The 20,921-nt window shown below is 33.8% G+C and overlaps 1 protein-coding gene across 1 annotated transcript in view; it reads right to left on the reverse strand.

The window, feature by feature from the left end:
- LOC120631885 overlaps nucleotides 1-20,921 on the reverse strand; it is a 262,285-nt gene that overhangs the window by 35,994 nt on the left and 205,370 nt on the right. The window contains exon 5 of the mRNA XM_039901547.1: nucleotides 14,643-15,240. Within this exon, the coding sequence (XP_039757481.1) occupies nucleotides 14,643-15,218 (576 nt within the window). The 5' untranslated portion in view covers nucleotides 15,219-15,240. The remainder of the gene's footprint in view (nucleotides 1-14,642; nucleotides 15,241-20,921) is intronic.

Consider the following 20,921-nt stretch of genomic DNA (forward strand, 5'->3'; position numbering starts at 1 on the left):
TTGCAATGTGCAATTATTTCGTATTTCTTGTCATTAACGATGAAGCTCGATAAGACAAAAAATGCAATTAAATTAAGGTTCTTTTTTAAATTTCTCTACATTTGAGACAAAGTCTGTGTGTTATACTCGTATTTCATATTATCCTTCTTAATAACCACATTTGGTAAATACATAAAATCTAATTCTATTTACGTCTCCAATAATGCTAGCTACTAATTCTAATATATTATTAATTTAGGTCTTGGTTTCCCAACATATTTTGTATTTGTGTTGTTAAGTATAAAATTAATAGCCGGATTAATATTTCTAAAGTAAATATTTATAGAAAAGAAGTGAGGGAATTAATCAAAGCGAAATAGGGTATCAATGGGTAGAATAATTCAATTCGTAAATCCTTGGAAGCGTTCCAGCGAATCGACAGAACGTGATTCATACAACACAATTTTATTGTGACCAGTATTTGTCATAACTCGCACAGCAATATAGGCATTGATGCCACTGATGAAAGATGATAATAGCATGAAGCGGATATCACAAGTGCCATAATGAGTTTTGGACAGTGTACAGCTAATTTGTCTTGTAAGTAAAGAACGTTGGTGCTTGCCAAATGTGTTTGCTTTTCGCTCGACGCTTATGAATTTCGCCCGATCATAGTTTTGCCAAAATGTACGTCATACAATTTGAATTATTTACGAGTTGGCGATATTCTTGGCATTTCCTCAGTGAATTCGCTAATCATACTGTCGCTGTGAAAATGATATGTTATGTAATAACAGTGCAAAACATTAAATTTCTAAATTTATTTGTTACAAGACCTACTTTATAAACAGTTTTGACACATAAAGTCAGTTTTTTTAAGTATCTAATGGTTTGTAACCTAACTATCCCTGAAGATTCTACCAAGACCTTCACGACTAGGATTCAAAGAACTGAAAAAGCTTAAGCTTATCGGAATAGTTTTTTGAGTTTATTATTTTATGTCGTACGAAAAACGTGCATGTTTTGGGGATCAAAAGTAGTGTCAGTCTCAGCCTAAAATTATATACCTAATATCTTGAGAAGAAAACACTTCAATCCATTGCTTTGTTGCGTGAAACAAATAAAAAACAAATGAAGACACTTTTACATTTACAATATTAGTAAGGACTATAACGTGCTTCTTACGGTTCGTGCAATTATAATTACAGAACCAGTTAAACTCTTTGTTGTTATAATTACAGTTGCCGCAACTTTTCTTATCAAGGTGTAAGAATTATAGGTGTATTTTATATTAATATCTTTACGGTAGTCACGCAACTCCAGAGGGGAAAAGAGTCATTATGAGCCCCACGTATGTTTTTTATTCCTTTCTCCCCAAGGACTCTAAAACACTTCAATCCATTGCTTTGTTGCGTGAAACAAATAAAAAACAAATGAAGACACTTTTACATTTACAATATTAGTAAGGACTATAACGTGCTTCTTACGGTTCGTGCAATTATAATTACAGAACCAGTTAAACTCTTTGTTGTTATAATTACAGTTGCCGCAACTTTTCTTATCAAGGTGTAAGAATTATAGGTGTATTTTATATTAATATCTTTACGGTAGTCACGCAACTCCAGAGGGGAAAAGAGTCATTATGAGCCCCACGTATGTTTTTTATTCCTTTCTCCCCAAGGACTCTAGGAATTTTTTGTCCCACTCTTCCGTACAAAAAGGGGTCGTTTTTTGTTATAACAAAATTGTATGGTACATGTTTTAAATTGCTTTATTAGGGCCGACACAAAAGGTGGTGGTATTGACAGATTAAGGGAACTCTAGATGATTGACGAAACTAATGGTCCTGAAAATTATAGCAATATTGCAGCGATACTTTGCTGCAATTTTAAAATGTAGGACTTAGATAGAACTATATACCTAGGCTTATACTCAACAATGACAACGCTGTGAAGGGGGTTGTTGATCGCATGATAAAACTGATTGCTCTGACCATCTAGCACAGTGCCTGGAAGGAATTGATGTCCAGCAATGAAAACTATGATAATATTATGAGCTTTTATGGTGCTTCATTGTTTATTTATATAGGAATATTGCATGAGGTAAGGAATCTTCTCACCTTAAGACCTAATGCATGCATCTTTTTGAAAGGTCACCTCCCATGGAGTCCGTTAGGTTGCGCAATTAATTTGGTGGTAGCGGGTTTGATCAACACCCAGTGTCGCAAACACTTTAATTATGAATGGAGCTATTTGTCATCTTATACATTCAACCAACATTTGTGTTACTAGGGACGCTAGTGTCTGCTGTAGAGTTTCTTGTTTGTCAAGATACCACAGTTGGCAAATCGAAGATTTCACCATGGTGTTCTAGTGAGATATAAGCCTTAGAACGTATAGATTTAACTGGATATATATTACATTCAAATCAGACACTAGGTTACTCAAATACAAATAACATTTACATAATATTTTCTGAAGCGCCTTTTGCGAAAACGGTGCAATCTTTCGAGGGTCGCTGCAGTGTTATTTAACACAATGTCATTTAAAATGTGCTGTCAGTTGAAGTGTGTAAACCACAGCAAAGCTATTACGACGTTATGCCGCGTTTATTATTTAAGCCCAACATTTTTAATAATAATGAAATGTAATATCATAGTAGCTCGACAAGCGGCAAAAGAGTAGACTGGTCTAAACTCTATGGCCCTTAAAAATAGCATTGGATTAACATCCGAATAGTGATACAGTATTTTGTCACATTCTCACATGTAAATGATGCTTCCAGTTTAAGTGTGACCAAAAGTTTAGTAACGATTTTGAAGTTATACAACTTTTATTGGTACCTAATAGTTAATACATTTTTCCCATTTAAGATCCACAGACACGATAATATCCTTTACTACAATGATTTGATTCAAAAAGTAAAATAAAAGCAAACTTGTAATCGAAAGGCAGATTCAATTCACAATAAAACGACAGCTGTTAACAATGCGAAGCTATCATAATAATATCACTCATAACGCCAGCTGTAAAGCTGGGACCCTCCAACTATGATATTGCTTATTATAAACATTTATATAATTTATTGTTATAGTATATATATAATTTATATTTATATAAATAGTATGTAAGCTCATTACAGTACTAAAAGTGCAGTAATAAAAGATAAAAGGGGTCAAATCGCTTGAGAATTTGATAAATAACATTCGATGAATTATTTTTTACTAGTGGTTGTCCGCAATTTCACCCACATACAAAAATTTAAGATTTTTTACACATTTTATTGAAGGGGGACACAGAAGTACCATCCTTACTAAGTTGTGTTTTTCTGAGTTTTTGTGATATTGAGGACGCGTCAAGTTAAAATAAACACCAAAAATAATTTTGTGATAAAATAAAAATTGATCTTGAAAGCGGATATTACTTATGCATCTTGATGTTAATATAACTGACAAAAACTTGCCCGGCAATTAAATCTTTTAAAGCTTATTTACCGAGTCGTGTAACCACCATGTAGCTAATCTATGGCCAGAGTTGCACTTAGGAATTAAATATTGTAAAAAATCTAGCCGACTTTTTGATTCATTTTCTACGCAAAAAAATACGAAAGACGCTTTTAATATCTCATTAAGATTTTAAATATACAAACAACATCTGATTTCTTAGCGAAAAAAATGTTACAAAGCAAAAAGTTGATTGAATCACAGGAAATTGTCTAGACATCCTTTGTGCAAAGCGCACTTTTAGGAATTGCTTTGTTAAGAGATAATAAACCGACGTTATGTTAATGTTAAATAGCAGAATGTAAATAAAGGTGAGTTTTGGCGACTGACTAAACTGGTGAGTCAGAGATATTGGCGGTGGCAGGTCAAGAGGGAAACTGAATGAGTAATGAAAGTATTCATGGGAAAAATAGTAGGCATCTGAAATATGACTTACAAATACTTTTTAATTCCTTGTTTGTCTAGAAGGTAGGCATGTTCGACTAAACAGATAACCAAAACTTTCAAGCTAGAGCTCAGACGCAGGACTTTTATCTAAAGAAGTTTTCTGTAGTCTCTCTATTTGTACCCATAATAAGTATTATAATCATAATCATCATCATATATTGCCGGCCCACGGCTGGGCACGGGTCCCCACTCATGAGAAGGGTTTTAGGCCACGCTGGCCCAGTGCGGATTGGTCGACATCAAACGCCTTTGAGAACATCTTTGGCATGCAAGTTTCTTAACGATGTTTTCGGCACTGCTTAAGCAAGTGATATTTTAATTCGATAAAACGCACATAACTTATAAAAGTTAGTAGTGCGTGCTGGGATTCGCCCCTGAAAGTGTGGCCGAAGTCCTAACCACTAGGCCATCAGCGCTTATTTAATTAATATAATTTCGTTACCCTTCCCGTTATATATATACATAATCTAAATATTTTTATTTGTAAATTATTTCTGCATTGAAATAAAAATACACTTTTGCACCAAATAAAAATACACATTGGCAGCATTTTTCGTGCTGTCAGGTCAAATTGGAGTGCACATAACTGATTACAACGGCCCTGCAAGTGTGAAATGTGTAGGGCTTCCAAGGGTTGGCTAATGTTTTTCGGCAATAAAAACATTTGCTCTACGCAATTAGGGTGTGGGGGAAACACCATTATTACATACAGTTGTTCGATAGATTAGATTAGGGTGTACATCGGTACAGGACTACACCCCTAATATTTTGAACGTACTATACAAGGTATAACAGAATTACGAAATAGTATCAAATGATGCATAGGTAAGGATGCATTTTATAAGTAATCATTCTTTATGTGTCAAAAGAAGCATATTTATTTTTCCATACAAACGAATTTAAAACATTCCAAGTGTTTACTTATGACAGCCCAATTGAAGATAAAAGACTGACACGCGCATAGTATCTAATAAAGTGACAGTACTCACATGTTTTTTATTTTGCATGTGATGTTAGGGCTTTATCTGATTTCTTTTAGTAAAAACTATGGCAGTGGTTTACTCAATAACTATATATATGTCAATTCAGATAGAAGACGATTTTTAATAGAAACAAATGTATTTCTGGACAAAAGATATACTGTATATGAGTTTTACCAAACTAACGGACGTCGATCTAAGCTAATGTCTATATCCATCTTTAATATTATTAGCATCAGAATTATTTTTACTTAGATGAAAATGTTGCATTTACTTAAGCTAGATTAACTATAAACACATGTAAGACAATTTGGATACGATAATCAAATTTAATTTATTGGAGATCCAATGGTTGCTGAGTTTGATTTAATTAAATGATATTATCTAGACCATATTGATAACCGACCGGATAAATTCAATGTGTGGTGATACTAAATTAACCCATTACAGCATATTTATGACAAAGATAAAATACTTGTTGTTAAATTGAATGATAAAACATAGTTAAAAAATAAATCGAGGTTTTTAGATCAGTAAATCGTTATAAGTATCCAGCAAAGTACGGTTGGGTAAGTACCTAATTACATTTCAATAGTCAGAAAAACTCAAAAACCGTGTTCAAAGGTATCTTAGGACGGTGTTTTATCACTCATGAACATGCCGTAATGTTAGGTTAGGCTTAAAATTCTCTGGAGATATATGGCTCTACGATAAACTTTAACTGTATTATGGCCGTAATGTGAATAAGCATAAAGTTGAAGTTGCTGTAAAGACCATTGAGGTGGTACCTTGTACCGTCGACACTTAAGTACACTTTAAACAATGTTACAGATCAATTGCGAACATAAGTCTTTGGGTTGTAGAACGAGATCAACCTTAGGAACTTGACGTTTATTCCGTTGTTATACATAATATAGTTAGAAAGGGAAAACGTTGTGTAAGGGAAAGTCAGAAAATCATATGGTAATCTAGACCTGCTAACAAGTATTGTTTAAATGGAAATCTACCTAAGATTAAGACCAAAGAAGACAAGACCAAAAATCGAGATTTATGAAAATTCATACTTACATTATAAATACGAAAGTATGTCTTTTTTACTTATGTTCGACGTATGTTCGTTCGCTTAGCCGTTGAATTTTGATAAAATTTGGCATACATATAAATTGCATATTTGAAGGGCATGAGAGACAGGTTAGATCATAGGCTAGTTAGATTTTAAAAGAATCCCAAATAAACGTGGAAGAAGTCGGGGGCTTCTTAAATACTATTACGGCTTTCGAATTTTCTCCCAAATTTTGAGTTCAAACAAAACAAGAGTTACTTTTTTATCTTATTTGATTTATCCTCCGATCAGAATGTTTCCGGTACGAGATAAAAATATCTTCGACATATGAAATTCTCCGTAAATCTGAAATGTTCAAGGATGCATGGTCAAAAAGTCACCTCAAGTGAACCTCAAGTATCTGTCATCACAAAACCAATATTTTATACATTTTTCTTAAGACAAATCTTATCTGAGGACAAATGTGCATTCCCAAGATGGTCATTGTATCGGACTACCATAAAGCAGATAAATATCGAAACATGGGCCCAAGAGAATTAAGCTCAAAAAAAGGGACGTCGATTTGTCAAAATGTCCAACTATCTGCGCAGGAATCCGTCATCGGGGCAGAGACGATTTATCGGCGGGTATCTCACGTGGATCTTAAACAACAATATCAGGAAATCTACGGAACAACAATATTCAAAATTCTCTGGCCATACCGGTAGACTGGTAGGGTGGTCACGTTTTTTTACGTTGTGGGAAGTGATAGAAACTTGTTATTTCACGCCAAAAATAGAAAGTTTCGATAGCGTCGCGACTTAACTTTAAACATTATTTGCTGAAATAATTTTCACCTTTAATAGTTAGAGCTACAATCACCACTCAATTAAGAGGTATACTATATCAATAGTGGCTTTAATAATGCTGAAGCTATGTATTTCAATAAGACCTTAAGACCTTCTTATTTCAGTTTCTAATCAGAAGGCTTTAACTAATATATAACAGCAATAGCCAAGATCTAGCGATCCATATATCATGATGTTAGGGCATATAGGTATTTCAATCTAAAGCAGATTTGTTATCCACCAATATAAATAAACGGAACATTAAACATACCCAAGTATGTTTAATATTTTGGTATAGAAGTTTAATTTCTAACAAAAAACACGCCGCTGTGGGTTGGATACTATTTCATCAACACAATACGTCAAATATAACAGTTACAGTAACAAAATTTTATTTCTTTAGTATCAAAACGGTAAGTAATGTAAAAAGAAGCACCGCTAGGGCGTTTTTTTTATTTCGAATGAATTCCCCAATCTGAAATTCTAGTGTCAATAAAAATTAATTATCGTAACCCTGTCTCCGTCTGATTTACTTTATGGCCGTCCTATTTATCGGTTCATCGATCTTAAGACGGTAGCTATTTGTCAATGCCCCTCTTTAATTATTAAAATGTGAAAAAAGAAGAATTGAAAAGGCTTTAATTAATTTGCCCTCCGTCCGTAGAACTTTTCTTAAATTATGATTATCGTTGGCCTAAAACTTCGCGCAGAAATGGACTTTTTATCGGAATTAAAACAATCCCGTAAAGGGAATATAAAAAAGCTTTTTACGGAGCATATAAAAATAAAATACGGCTATGAAATTAAAATAGACCTATTATGTTTGCTCATAACTGAAATTGTTGACATTGAAACAGTATTGTTTTTTATGGGCGCAATCTAAGTGGAATTATTTTTTTCATTCAATTACAAATAAATTTGCTTGTTTTGCTATTTCGGTTCAGGTTTTTTCTTCATTGTATTATATTGCGAAGCGGTGATAGCATATTGAGTAGGAGTACGACTTCCCGTTTTATAAGTAATTAGAATATTACTTGCTTCAATGGTGAGAGTTCTACATAATGTTCTAAAAGGTGTGTGGGGTCCACCCCGCTACCACGCTAGCACGCTAGCGCACTGGGCTAGCGTGGTGGACTAAGGCCTTAACCCCTTCCTATTGTGGGAGGAGACCCGTGCCCTGTAGTGAGCCGGTAATGGTTGATGTGATGATGATGATTTTATTTGCGTAAGCATATGAGTATCTATATTTTTAAATGCTTTCTTTTGTACATAGATACAGTTGTTTTGTCTCCACTTTTTCTCTTTGCTTTTGTGCACTATCCCATTTCAATCAATACAGTGAATGAGAAATAATTATTATTTTAATCCAAAAATGCATACGCTATGTCGTATATCCGTTCTTAGACTCTGATCTCCAACATAATAATATACGTCACTTTTATTAGGTGAACAATACTTATGTAAACTCAAAAATTAAGAGTACAGTTTATTATGTATTCAAAATTCAGTGACATCAACTGAATAAGTAATAAGGTTTTTATAATTATATAACGTTCCCTTATAGGTACTCAAATCTTTTATATTATCATATCATTATCGATAGTCTATTAAGTCATATCTTGTTCATCACATAATATCACTTCACTGTCTCTTACAATTACATTATCTATGAATGAGTCTACTAAACTCGATAAAAAGATGAGACGACGTATTTCACAAGCATAAAAATTATGAAACTGATTAGAAAATCACAAAAGTCAATTTCCGACATCCAACAAGTTCAGTTACAAAGTTCTGACGGTAAAAGTTTAAACATGATCGATCCGGTGCAACGGACGCTCAAAATGGTGATACAATTTGCATTCTATTTTAAGGCAACTGGGCGGGGTAAAAAAATAATACAGAAATGCAAATATTAGACAAAATCCTCTTATAGAAAATATCTACTTAAAGACAATCTCTCTATTTAAAGACAATCTTTTGATCTGAAGAATTAGATAACAATTGTTGATTTCTTTTATTCCTTCTGCCCATCGTAAGTGGTTGAAATCGAGACTGATTTGTACTCATAGACAATTTTTACGCCAGCTTAAACAACTATAATAGCGAGTATAATATTATAATACTATTTATGAATTAGGTGCATGTTACTAGTTAGACATGAATATTTAAAAATAATAAAGTATAAAACATAAAATTAAATTAACAGCAGAGTCATGGCAATTCGTATGGCTTTCAAAGAAAAAAGGGTTCTTTCAATTGTACGCCTAAATATGCGCATAAATAATTCCTGCACCCTCATCTTAAACAATTAAGAGAAGTAAAATAAACAAAGTCCGACTTGTTAAGGATACATGACATTATAAACATACTAAAGTTACAAACGCCAGTGTTGGTATTTGGTTGTATGGGTGTTTCTTAAATAAACACGAAGTATCGGATTTGGATGATATATTTTTGTACACAGAAAACACACGACTTTATTATTAATAATCAAAAACCTCTATTTATCTTGAAGAATAAGTATATTAAACATGGATTCATCAGAATTTAGCATTTAATCCTGCTACGTTGATCATTCAACTAAGTCACATGGTTTTTACCAAAGGGTGACGAGTTTTGAACTTGATGTAGCCTCGTTTTCTTTTTACCAAGTATCGTTCAAATCCGTAATTTCGTGTTTATTTAAGAAACATCAATACTACCGAATATCAACACCGATACCCGCATTTGCAACGTTTTATCATTATTGATGGAATAAGACATCAAATACCCCATCTAACTTCCATACCCCTCCATAAATTTAATTTAGTAAGGCCATTTTGATGTTGATTGATAATATGACATCACAGTACAGTAGATACCTTTAACAAAGAATAACTTTAACTGCCATTTAGCTTGCAGTTACTAAAAGTCATCATAATCATCATCTCAGCCAGTTCTCTTTCAAGGGATAAGACCATAAACTTTTAGAAGTTAATCGTCATAATTATTATTTTTGTTAAAAGTTAGTGACAGGGACCAACAGATCAAATGGTTCTGAGTAATCGGGGAATGAAATATGCAATCATTAGTGTTGTTTTCAAGTATCCAGAAGCTCGTGATGCGAATAAAAACGTGCTGACCTTTATACCAACCAAGAAGGCAATCTAAGTTTATTTCATAAATGTTAAAGTGTGTTTGTTTGTTTGTTTGTCATTCCTTTACGCCCTAACAAAGCAACCAATCAACTTTATTTTTATTTATAGAGCTATTTGAAAAACGGAGAAACGGTTCTCACGGGATTTTTAAAAAACCGTACTAAATGCAGACAAAGAACGCCGGCTACAGCTCGCAGTAGTTAATATATATATAAAAATAATGCTATTTCGAAAGGTGAAACTGCAGACAGAAGCAAATCGGCATAAAAATAACAAAATACCCAACCAATTAACACATCAAAACAGAAATTTCCAAGAAACCCTCGATATTAAGTCGAGTCTAAAAAGAGAATAAAAATTTAACAAGTTAATGAAGTGCAATTTATGATCCCAAGTCACCACCAAACGTCTCAATAAACCGTGGCCGCGGAGCACTACCTACAACCTGATTGGGACCACCCGATAGTTCTTAAAAGCTATGACTCAACGGCTAGTAAATTCACACAATCCTTGTTCACTCAGATATCTTGAAGTAGATGCGTAGATGCATGCAGCGTTAATTTGTTTTTAAGGTATAAAAGTATCTTACATCACTGTCTATCCATTACTCCGTTACTGTATGAAAAAAATAATCGTAATCAATAAGACTGGTATATTTGACCACCAGGTATATTTATTTAGGACTAAAACTAACTAAACAATGGGTCAAGCAAAAATTGTTAAATTGTTAAAAAAAAAGTTTCTGTCAGCCAGCAGAGTTAGGAAATTGGCGGTAACAACCCCCATGTCTCGAAGCGCACTTTAAGCCGTCGGTCCCAATAATTATCACTAACTTAAAACCCACCAACCCGTAGTGTAGCAGCGTGGTGATTCTATAGCGAGATGAGTGAGGGCCTGTCTCCAGCTGTGGGACTTTAATAGCCCACCGAAGAAGAAGCTCATGCTCTTTTCTATGAGAGAGGATTCCAGTGGCCAGGTGATGATGATGAACGAGGCTACCTAATAGTTTGCAAATATTAAAATAAACTAACAGCAAATCTATGCAAATCAAATAGAGAATTTGAAACCACTTGAAACTTCGTACAAAAAGTTAAATAGAATAGTTTTCTGTTCAAATAAGTTAATATCTTTTTTGTGACATTCGCACCGTTGCGTTGGTAAAAAGTTCGCCATGTTTTTTGCGCTTAGTTTTTCTTCGAGCCAATCTGTATTTGCAAATTCATATCTTCACAGCTCGCTAAAAGTTATTCAAGTTACCACATTACTTACTTGGATTTTAATTTCAGAGACTTCATTATCATTCTCGGAGCTCGAACCAATAAAGTTTTTTATCTGCCACCGCAAAAAATATGAGAGGACTTTTTTTTATAATCTCCTTAATAAATTATGCGTGAAACGAATCACTAATTTCAACGCGTTTTTATCTCAGGTTTTGATCTGCGTGAAATTCTTGTGGTTCTCGTATCGCATACTTGTTTGATTAAGACGTTAGTGTGTGCTTTTTAAGAACCACTAAGAGTTTATAAGGAAAAACGCTGTAGGTGGTAAAACTCACATGATTCAAAAGTTACGTATAATATTAGTAAAGCTTTTTGTGACAGAGCTCGTCCCGAAAAGTACTACCACCATGCTTATTTATGACGGCCGAGTGGCGCAGTGGGCAGCGACCCTTTCTGAGTCCAAGGCCGTGGGTTCAATTCCCACAACTGGAAAATGTTTGTGTGATGAACATGAATGTTTTTCAGTGTCTGGGTGTTTATCTTTATATTTTAAGTATTTATGTGTATTATAGTGTATGTAGTGTAGTACATAAAAATATAGTTTGAGAAAAAAAAGGGCGTTGGTGGTAAAACTCATAAAATGATTCTAGAGTTACGTACCTACACTTTGCAGTATTTAAATGAAATTTCATCGAGATAACATAATCGATAAAATATATTGAAATCTTTGGCATATTTTCAAATATATTCGTATTGTGTAATTTTGTTACAGTTGCTAACCGGATGCAGTTTTCCACTAAAATACAAAATATGCGATGAGTGGTAGCACAATAGATCAACACAATATAACAACGTTACTCCAAAATAATATTTAAAATTTTATTCGATGCATTGTCGCTGTTTAATCCATACAACCATTATAAATGCGAAAGTTTCTTTGTTTGGCCTTACTTACTGACCAACCAATCGGCTAAATTTCTGGCATAGAGTAAAATTTTACTTTGTAATAAACTATGTTCCGAATAAGCTAGGTTTTTTTTAAAATTTTTAAACTGTTTTGAAAAACCAATTTAAATGTGATGATGAAGACAGTGGAAAAGTTAAGTCAAAAGCTTTCAATCCATCAAAACAAAAATAAAAACCATCTGCAAATTAGAGCTCAATACTCCAATTTGCAAATGGTTTTCCAAATATCCGAAAGCTAATGGTATCTAGAAAGCTAATATCATCTCAGAATAACAGAACCTAACAAACGTTTCACGCTTACATTCTTTAGCAATAATGAAGTAATGAGGGAAGCAAATAGAAAGCGCGTATCAATGTTAGCATTACACGTACTTACCAAATCCAAGTCTATATAAACCGTTATTCTCCAGTTTCATAATACAAAGTCAACAGTAAACCATAAGCTGAGTAAGCAAGACTTCTATAAAATGTTGAGGCTCGTTAAAACAAGGAGTTTTAAGGTGAATTTTATTAATGCGTCAAGAATACAACCTTATGTTTAAGGGGCGGATCTAACAGGTCGTAGGTTCAAATATATTCTATTGAACTATTGTATGCTCCTAGAACAGGTTTGCTTTGTTGGCAAGGAAATTATACATTAAAGTTTGTTTTTTTTTGAAGGACAGATGATTTACTCTGGTAGACAAGTGAAACATTACAAAACGCTTCGCGTCGAACAGGCAAATGCGATATCCAAACGTACTAACAAGTCGGACCTAGACAAACTAACTAATGCCTAGCCGTGATATCTTTAAAGGCTTATGATAATAAAATTAATGATCAAATAGGTACATTATTTTTACCTTACGATTTTAATGAAATGGACATATAGCTAAACTGCCTCTGAAAATATAACCATAGAAAGCTGTACTGTGTAATTTTTAACCTATTCTTAATTATGTTTTTATATTTTCTATGAGATCGCAAAAGATCAAACCAAGATATGTAGAAACAATACATCGAAGTTATGAATAAAGTGGTCCAAATGTGGTCTATACTTGCCTCAGACTTTACTTCTTACAGACTTCGTTCTTACTTTTACTGTGTCATCTTTTTGTTTCCTGTCTAAGTCCTTAAAACTAAAAACCATAAACACTGAGATTGTAAGATAAAACTCTTTGTCGGTACGGCTTCATTAGGACCCGCATATGTCAAATATTTACTAAAACCGATAAGGATGTAGGAGTGGCATAAAATGCTCATTACCGTTTTATGAGAAACCAGAAGATAAAGCTTTTTTTTTATTTGACACTGTAGTAAGATTTGAAAATAAACAGTCACAATTTTTTAATTTGTATATATATACTATATAAAATAAATACTACTATTATTTAATATAGTATATATAAACAACGTGGATAGTTGTTATTTCAAGATACCTTAGTATGTTGTTCTATTATAAATGATAATATTTTTTAGCAAACGAATATAATAAAAGGTAGAAAGGACGGCTGAAATTTACGAGAGTTTATGACAAGTAACTAATTTAAAAGAAGCTTTTTGCATAAGTAATTTTGAGCGCTGTTTAACAGTTTCCGAATATATTTTTTAATAATATATTTTCACGAAAGTTACTAATGTTTTATTTCGATGAAAACAATACCAGCAGAAGCTTTGTGAAATATATTATATAAAAATAAATAAAAAGGAAACGTGACTAAATTTAAATTTATGAATTCTAAAACACTTTGTGTTTCCATTTAGGTATGTAAGCTTTCCAAGTGGACTGTTGCACAAATGAAGTGGCATTCTAATTAGAGTTTGCATTTAAATATGCAGCATACTTACTTATTTAGTTATTCCTGTATTTCTATTTTAAAGCAACCCAAATTCTGTGTTTGTTTTACGAACAATCTAAATTCGTTAGGAGCAGAATAACTTCCATATGCACCGTAACTTACATGTTTTTGAGGGTTCCATACCACCAAGGAAAAAATATATAAACCTGTCTGTTTTTTTTAGCAATGTGTAAAGGTTCAGGTCAGGTCGAAATTAATATTTCATTCAGGTCTACAATTTCATGGAGCTGTAAAAAAAAACTTGCAAATAAACGCAATCAAAAGATATTTACATTCGCATATTTTAATACTCGCAAACAGTCAAAACCTTGTCAAACTTTTTACTTGCTGCCGTTGTATTAGAATCAGGAAACTTGGCAAGAAACTTGATCAAAAGGATAACTTTTAAATGAACAAGAATTAAAGGATAAGTTTTTGTTGTGGGTTTCTTCCTAGACCAGGGCGCGTTGGAACCCTCGTAGGTTTAGTTTTAAGTTTACGAATTTATCGCCAACAATTCACTTGTATGTCATATTTTATATGTAATGTACGCATAAAAGTGCCATGTATGTACATACTTGTATAAAGATATATTACACTTTGACATTGAATATATGACTTTAGACTGCATCAACACTCCACTAGATGAGATTACAGTTAAGGGATAACTTGTAGTAAAATTTAATAATGCAAAAACTTACTGGTTCCGTATCGCAAGTCTCCAAATCCGGTATTGGATCGTCACCACAATAATAATCAGCTTGCAGGAACGGCGGCCTCGGTGGTGGCGGAAGCAAGAACTCTGGAGGCGGCCCAAGACAGTCACACTCCGTAATGTCCGTGGGCTCCAACTCCCACATCGCGTACTTATCTAACTTAACACTATTCACAACCTTTTCGCTGACACTAACACTAGAATCACTAGTATCACGTTTAACGCGATTCACTTCATCTGAAGTCCTGAGCTTTATAATATTGGCTATGTATAGTTCGTCGTCGACATCGCTCCACACATTTTTCCTAATCCCCTCATCATCACGATAGTCACTAAAGCTTATGCTTTCATCTGCTATAACAAGTTTTTCATTATTGCTATTCCTTTCACTAGTAACCTCACTTTCTTTATTATTATTGCTGTCAGCATTTTCATTTACATCTGCTAATGCGACATTTATGTTAAACTTCGGCAAATATTTGCTTGCTCTATTGTACCAAGCATTTTGTAGTGTCCATAAAGCGTACGATGACGCTTCAGTTGGACGTTCTTCTTCGGCCATGCGAGGTTTTCTTCTATTTTATCTGCAACAAATAAACAATAATTTAAATATAAATATCTCATAAACATTTTTAGAAAGAACAATTTTATGAATTACTGGCAGATAATGTACGACTATAAGGACTGCTATGAAATATAATATTTAAAATAACATATTCCTTTAAATAAATAGTTTAATATGAAGATAATACTCCAAATTGTATCACTAAAGAGATTCTATATTGTTAGCATTAAAAACATGGTAGGTTATAGGTTCGAAAATATCAAGAGTGATATCTTGGCGGTTGAAGGCTACTTTCTAGCCCGATAAAATATCTTGTTTTCACGAGACAGATTCCCAACTGACATCGGCTACATAATTATATTAAACGCCTTCTACAGAAACTAATTTAGTATCTGACACCGGGCGAATCAATTCTTTACCAGTATCAAGCCACTTATTATCTAATAGAAGAGCTAACACCTCATTTGGTATAACAAAGGAGCCGCAATTTGGGACTACCACATCTGATAACACAATGGCTACGTCAGTATCGATATCATCGGTATACACTAGTTATTTTAATTTATTTTTTATCGCGTCAATTTAAACGGGCGGGTTTCTAACTATACACTCTTCCAATCGTGATGGTGTCAGTCCAACTCAAAAAGATTAAAGTTCAGCGTTTTATTTTTATTATTTTTAACGTCTGTGGTTGCACCTACCGTTCTATATAACACAAAAAGGCATAGTGCGATATAAGAGGTAGGTAGAGATGGCAATGAATTTAAGTTTTTAGTAGTTAAATGATGAATATGTTACAAGTGCTTCATTGATGCGATTATCATATGATGAGCATTTATTACCTTATTTCAATCTGATATTTAGAATTATACTGAGAAGCGGAAATAAAAACAGTGGGTAGGATTTCAAGTCTCCCTTTTGGGGGACCGAGTTCAATCCCCTGCAGTTGTACCCCTGACTTTCCGAGGCTATATGTGTTCTTAATAATTGATTATCACGGTGAAGGAAAATATTGTTCAGAAACCTGTATGCCTGAGGTGGACTAATGGTCTAAACCTTTCTCATTCTGGGAGAAGACCCGTGCCTTGTAGAAGACCCGTGGCCAGTAATTTGTTGATAATGACGACCGTATTTCATACCGCATTTTTAAAATTAAAATCACGAAAGTTTCAACGTTAACGTTATTGCAGCACGGTTATAAGAAACTCAAAAAATAAACTGCATTGACACTAAATTATTTAAAAGGATTTCAACTCAGAAAAAGTTGGCACGAAATTAAGACGTTTACTGAAATAAACTTGTTAGTTTAGTTTAAGATTTGCGCACAGTCGTGCCAGTATACTAATGGTTTTTAAAACAACAGGATAAAAATATTAAATCCAAAATGTTACCATTTCTAAAAATATGAATAGAAACTTTTTCTTTAACACGCTACTTGGATCAGGAAGCTGGTCAGAAACTGACTTCTTTAAATAAAAATAACTCAGAAGGCATCAGGATAAATATGGCTTAGCAAATAATTGTTCTATTGTATTATTATCCTATCTATCCAAACTTACTTTTCACATTTTATTTACTTTACCGATCATCATAAAATTTTGCATACACTTTATCAATGGATACAGAAAAGGTCCAGAGTTGTCACTTATTGTTATTGGCACACCCAAAATTATTGGCAACAGATAAATCGGAGCGTAACCGCGTCGAAAAATAAATAAATATAGGTACTATGACAATACACACATCGCCATCTAGTCCCAAAGTAATCGTAGCTTGTGTTATGGGTACTAAGATGACCGATGAATATTTTTATGAATTATATACCTACAAAATATTTATAATACCTATACTGATAAACACCCAGACATGAAAACTTTAATGTTCATCACACAAACATTTTCCAGTTATGGGAGTCGAACCCACTTTGGACTCAGAAAGCAGGACCGCTGCCCACTGCGCCGACCGGCCGTCAAACACATTAATGTCGTCCTGTTAAAAGAACTCAGCTTGCTCCAGCCCTAATACATGGTTTTGCTACCATACCATTGGTTTCGATTGTCATTTCTCATGTAGAAATCGCGAACAATACTGACGTTCCTAAGACGGTGTGAGATTAAGAGGTCAGAGGGTCAATAGACAGCTCGGAGTCACTCAACAAACGGAGGTTTGGCATTGAACCTCTGTGGGTTGCATATATTATTCTAATACGGTACATTATGGTTAGTATGATTGATTGCGTGGAATAAAGATGTAGGTCTTATTTTATTGCTCCATAAAACTGGCATGTTATCACATGATATATCGAGGAAGGGACAGAAATACATTTTAGAAGTGTAGCTTTTAGTATTACTTTCCCGTCATTATATACGCGAAAATTTTACGCAGATTTTGTTTGTGGAATTGTATTACTTTAGCCGGCAGGACATCCAACCGTCAGTACTAAAAATCAAACCTTGATTATATGGGATGGGACTATATATTCATGGGAGCCGCTGGAGGCACGCAGCCCAGGACCGTGGATTGTGGAACTCCCTACAAAAACCTATGTCCAGCAGAGGATGTCCATTGGTTGAGATGATGATGATATATTCTTATTTTAAAAAATAAAGTGGAGAGAGAGAACACGAAGTGAACTTGAGACGCACTAACATCGTTCAAAGCTCTTTATTTTAAAATGACAGCATTACATAAAATACCTAAATGCCTCTAAACTAACGATCTTAATTCTGAAACAGGACCGTCAACAATATTAAAATAATACTATTTCAAGCGATGGCAGTAAACAAGTAATTGTGAAGAAATAATACCTAACGGCATCAATAGCGACCTAAAGGATAATTATAGTTTATAGTGTAGGTATATACTTCAGTTTAATTAGCTCTAACACGCTGTCACTATGATTGACACGTCTAAGTTAATGAACGTATTGTTATCCTAAGCTATGTAAATTACAAGATTCTCACTGTAGACGGTCTTACATTAAAACCGACATATATATAACGAGTGACGAGTAATAAAGATACAAACATTTTTTTTCGTAAACTAACACTCAAATGTTTTTTAACCCTCGTGGTTCACCCCGAAGATCTTTGCCTAACTCTTAGACTAAGAATTCTCCTTATGAAACGAGGATAATACGACAGAATATAATTTTCTTCAGTACACAATTATTTGTATCGGGAATCCTGAAGTAAGTTTTTAAAAAACCTGTGTCTCAGATGCCCGTATACAATATATCTATCTACCTTTACAATAGAAAATACGTGAGCTCTATTTATTTTTATTTTGCTGCTATGTTTAAGAATAATCTAATAAGAATTTAGTGTACCATTCATCGAAACTGCTGAAAATAATGTGATATTAACTAAGCAAAATAACCAAAAAATCCAAAGAGTGCCGTGTGGAGACGGCAGATCAAAATACAGTTGTCACCACCCGCGGGTGTCGTACAAGACAACGATGAGAATAAAACGGAGAACGGGTAGCAGCGTCATCAGTGCTATTTGACGCGTGGTGATTATGTCATCCATGTACAAGTTGTATTCATAAACTTGCTATCTAACTGTTGTGTGACTACTGGTAGGGTTGTGATTGCAATTTAAATGATAAAAAAAAGAAAAAAAATGTTTTTAAAATGAATGTCACATAAACTCTGTGTGGTTTGAGATGAGGTGAGTGACCTAGTGGTGATAGTAGTTGTTTTACTCTTAAGTTGACCAATAAAAATAAAAATAAAGATTATGAGCAAACCTTCCCGATGGGAGAGGCCTTTGGTCCAGCAGTGGACTGTATTTACTTCTATCCAATATTTGGAAAATAGCATAGTTCTGTAATGTGACTGCGTCCACTAGTAATAGATATTTGTTAATATTATCTACTAACAAGTACTTTTTAAGTCATATAAACTAACTAATTGCACGAAAGGTTTTGAAAGGCATTGTGTTAGGGACAGGAGAACAGTAACGTGTTAAATCTTAATTATCAGCGATTGTACCGTCTTGACAAATCGGATCGATGGTCATCCATATAGGTTGTCTCATTAACATTTTGGCGAGTGCTTGAGGATCTGACATCAGCACAATACCAAGTCGAGAGGCTCTCCAGAGCTCTTAACGAAGCTATTCTGTTGGTTTTCTCACGTGAATTATTACGAGTAGGGTTGCCATAACCGACATTATGTGTAGTCTGCAACTTCGGACAGGCTCTTTAATTTTGTTGAAGGCTTTTTTTAGACCGGCGTGCATTTTGTACCCTCATAGTTTTCGTGATAAGATGAACGTTTCAATAATTTTATTTGTTAATAAGTTTACTTACAAACACTTACTAAAATAACCGTTTTATTTTTTACTTTAATTTATTCTATTTAAGTGTAATGTTTTCTTAAACACAGCATAGAATGACAATATGCGACAAAAAATTAAGAACGATTCAAAATTGGCTATGTTGTTTTAACTACATTTTTGAATTATTCAGTTTACATTTGATTTGATATGAATAAAGATAAGGGTCTGTAACGATTTTCCTTCGAAGTTAATAACTTGTAATTTAATGAATTACATTAACTATAATCAATGTACCTCATGCAAAGTGTTCAGATGGCAGATTAAATTAGTCCTAGTCTTACAAGAAAATTATGAAAAGGGTAGCAGAACTAAATCAAAGCTAGAATCGAATGATTTTGGTTTACATATATTGCTTGTGAAATATGGGTCTCTATTTGAGGCTGAAGTTTGATATAAGTTAGTTTTTTTTCTTATGAGAAAAATATTCCAAATAGAAAAGACCTTTATCACAAGTCGAACCACCTCCTAACCTTCATAGTTTTTTATTGGTTGCTTGGTAAGGACGTGAAGAAATAACAAGCAACCAACCAACACACTTTTACATTTATATTATAATAAAGACAATCATCAAAGTCCAAGCTACGTTGGAGCAACTGGATGAGCCCTAAATCCCTTATGAGAACCCAGCAGAGGAACACTAATGCCCGTTTTCAAACTTAGGAAACGCTTAAATCTTATGTTCTATGATTTAGGTGATGCATAGGGAAATAAAAACGTCTCACCAACTCTTAGAATAAAAACGTTAGGCGCAGTGTAAACCTACGACACAGATTCGGCGCTGCGTTATGTACCAATAGGGAATTCATAAACTGACTGATGAAAATAATACAAATTCTATTCTTTTTTTTAACCTTATATCCATAACTATTATACGATAATAAAAACACAAAATACAACAAATTATGGCAAGAATCATAGACAAGTTAGGTTATATTAGTTGCCTCGTAAAAATCGATTGGTGAAAGGTGAATGTATGCCTAGGAAATTTTTGATTAGGCCTAACTTTTTTAAGCATTGCCTTGTTCGTCGTTAGTGAAAACGGGTATAAAAACAGAGCGATGACCCAGACAATTCCATAGTTCTTAATAATCATCATTGGAATTACAAAACCAGTAGGCACAGCGTGACATTCTAGATGCGCATTCGCTCCTGCATAGGTGGTAAGAAGACGCCAGCATCTCTTAGGAGGCGGAAGGTCACTATCTCTTCTGTTTTTAGAAGTGAGAGTCATACAAAACATCGGACTTTCCAAAGGGTCCGATATGTATATATATATATATATATATATATGTATATGTATATATATAGAGATAAAGCTTTTCTACCATGCCAAAAAAAGGCATAGCATGAAATGCAA

Source organism: Pararge aegeria, chromosome 19, assembly GCF_905163445.1.
Source record: "Pararge aegeria chromosome 19, ilParAegt1.1, whole genome shotgun sequence".
Classification (NCBI taxonomy): domain Eukaryota; kingdom Metazoa; phylum Arthropoda; class Insecta; order Lepidoptera; family Nymphalidae; genus Pararge; species Pararge aegeria.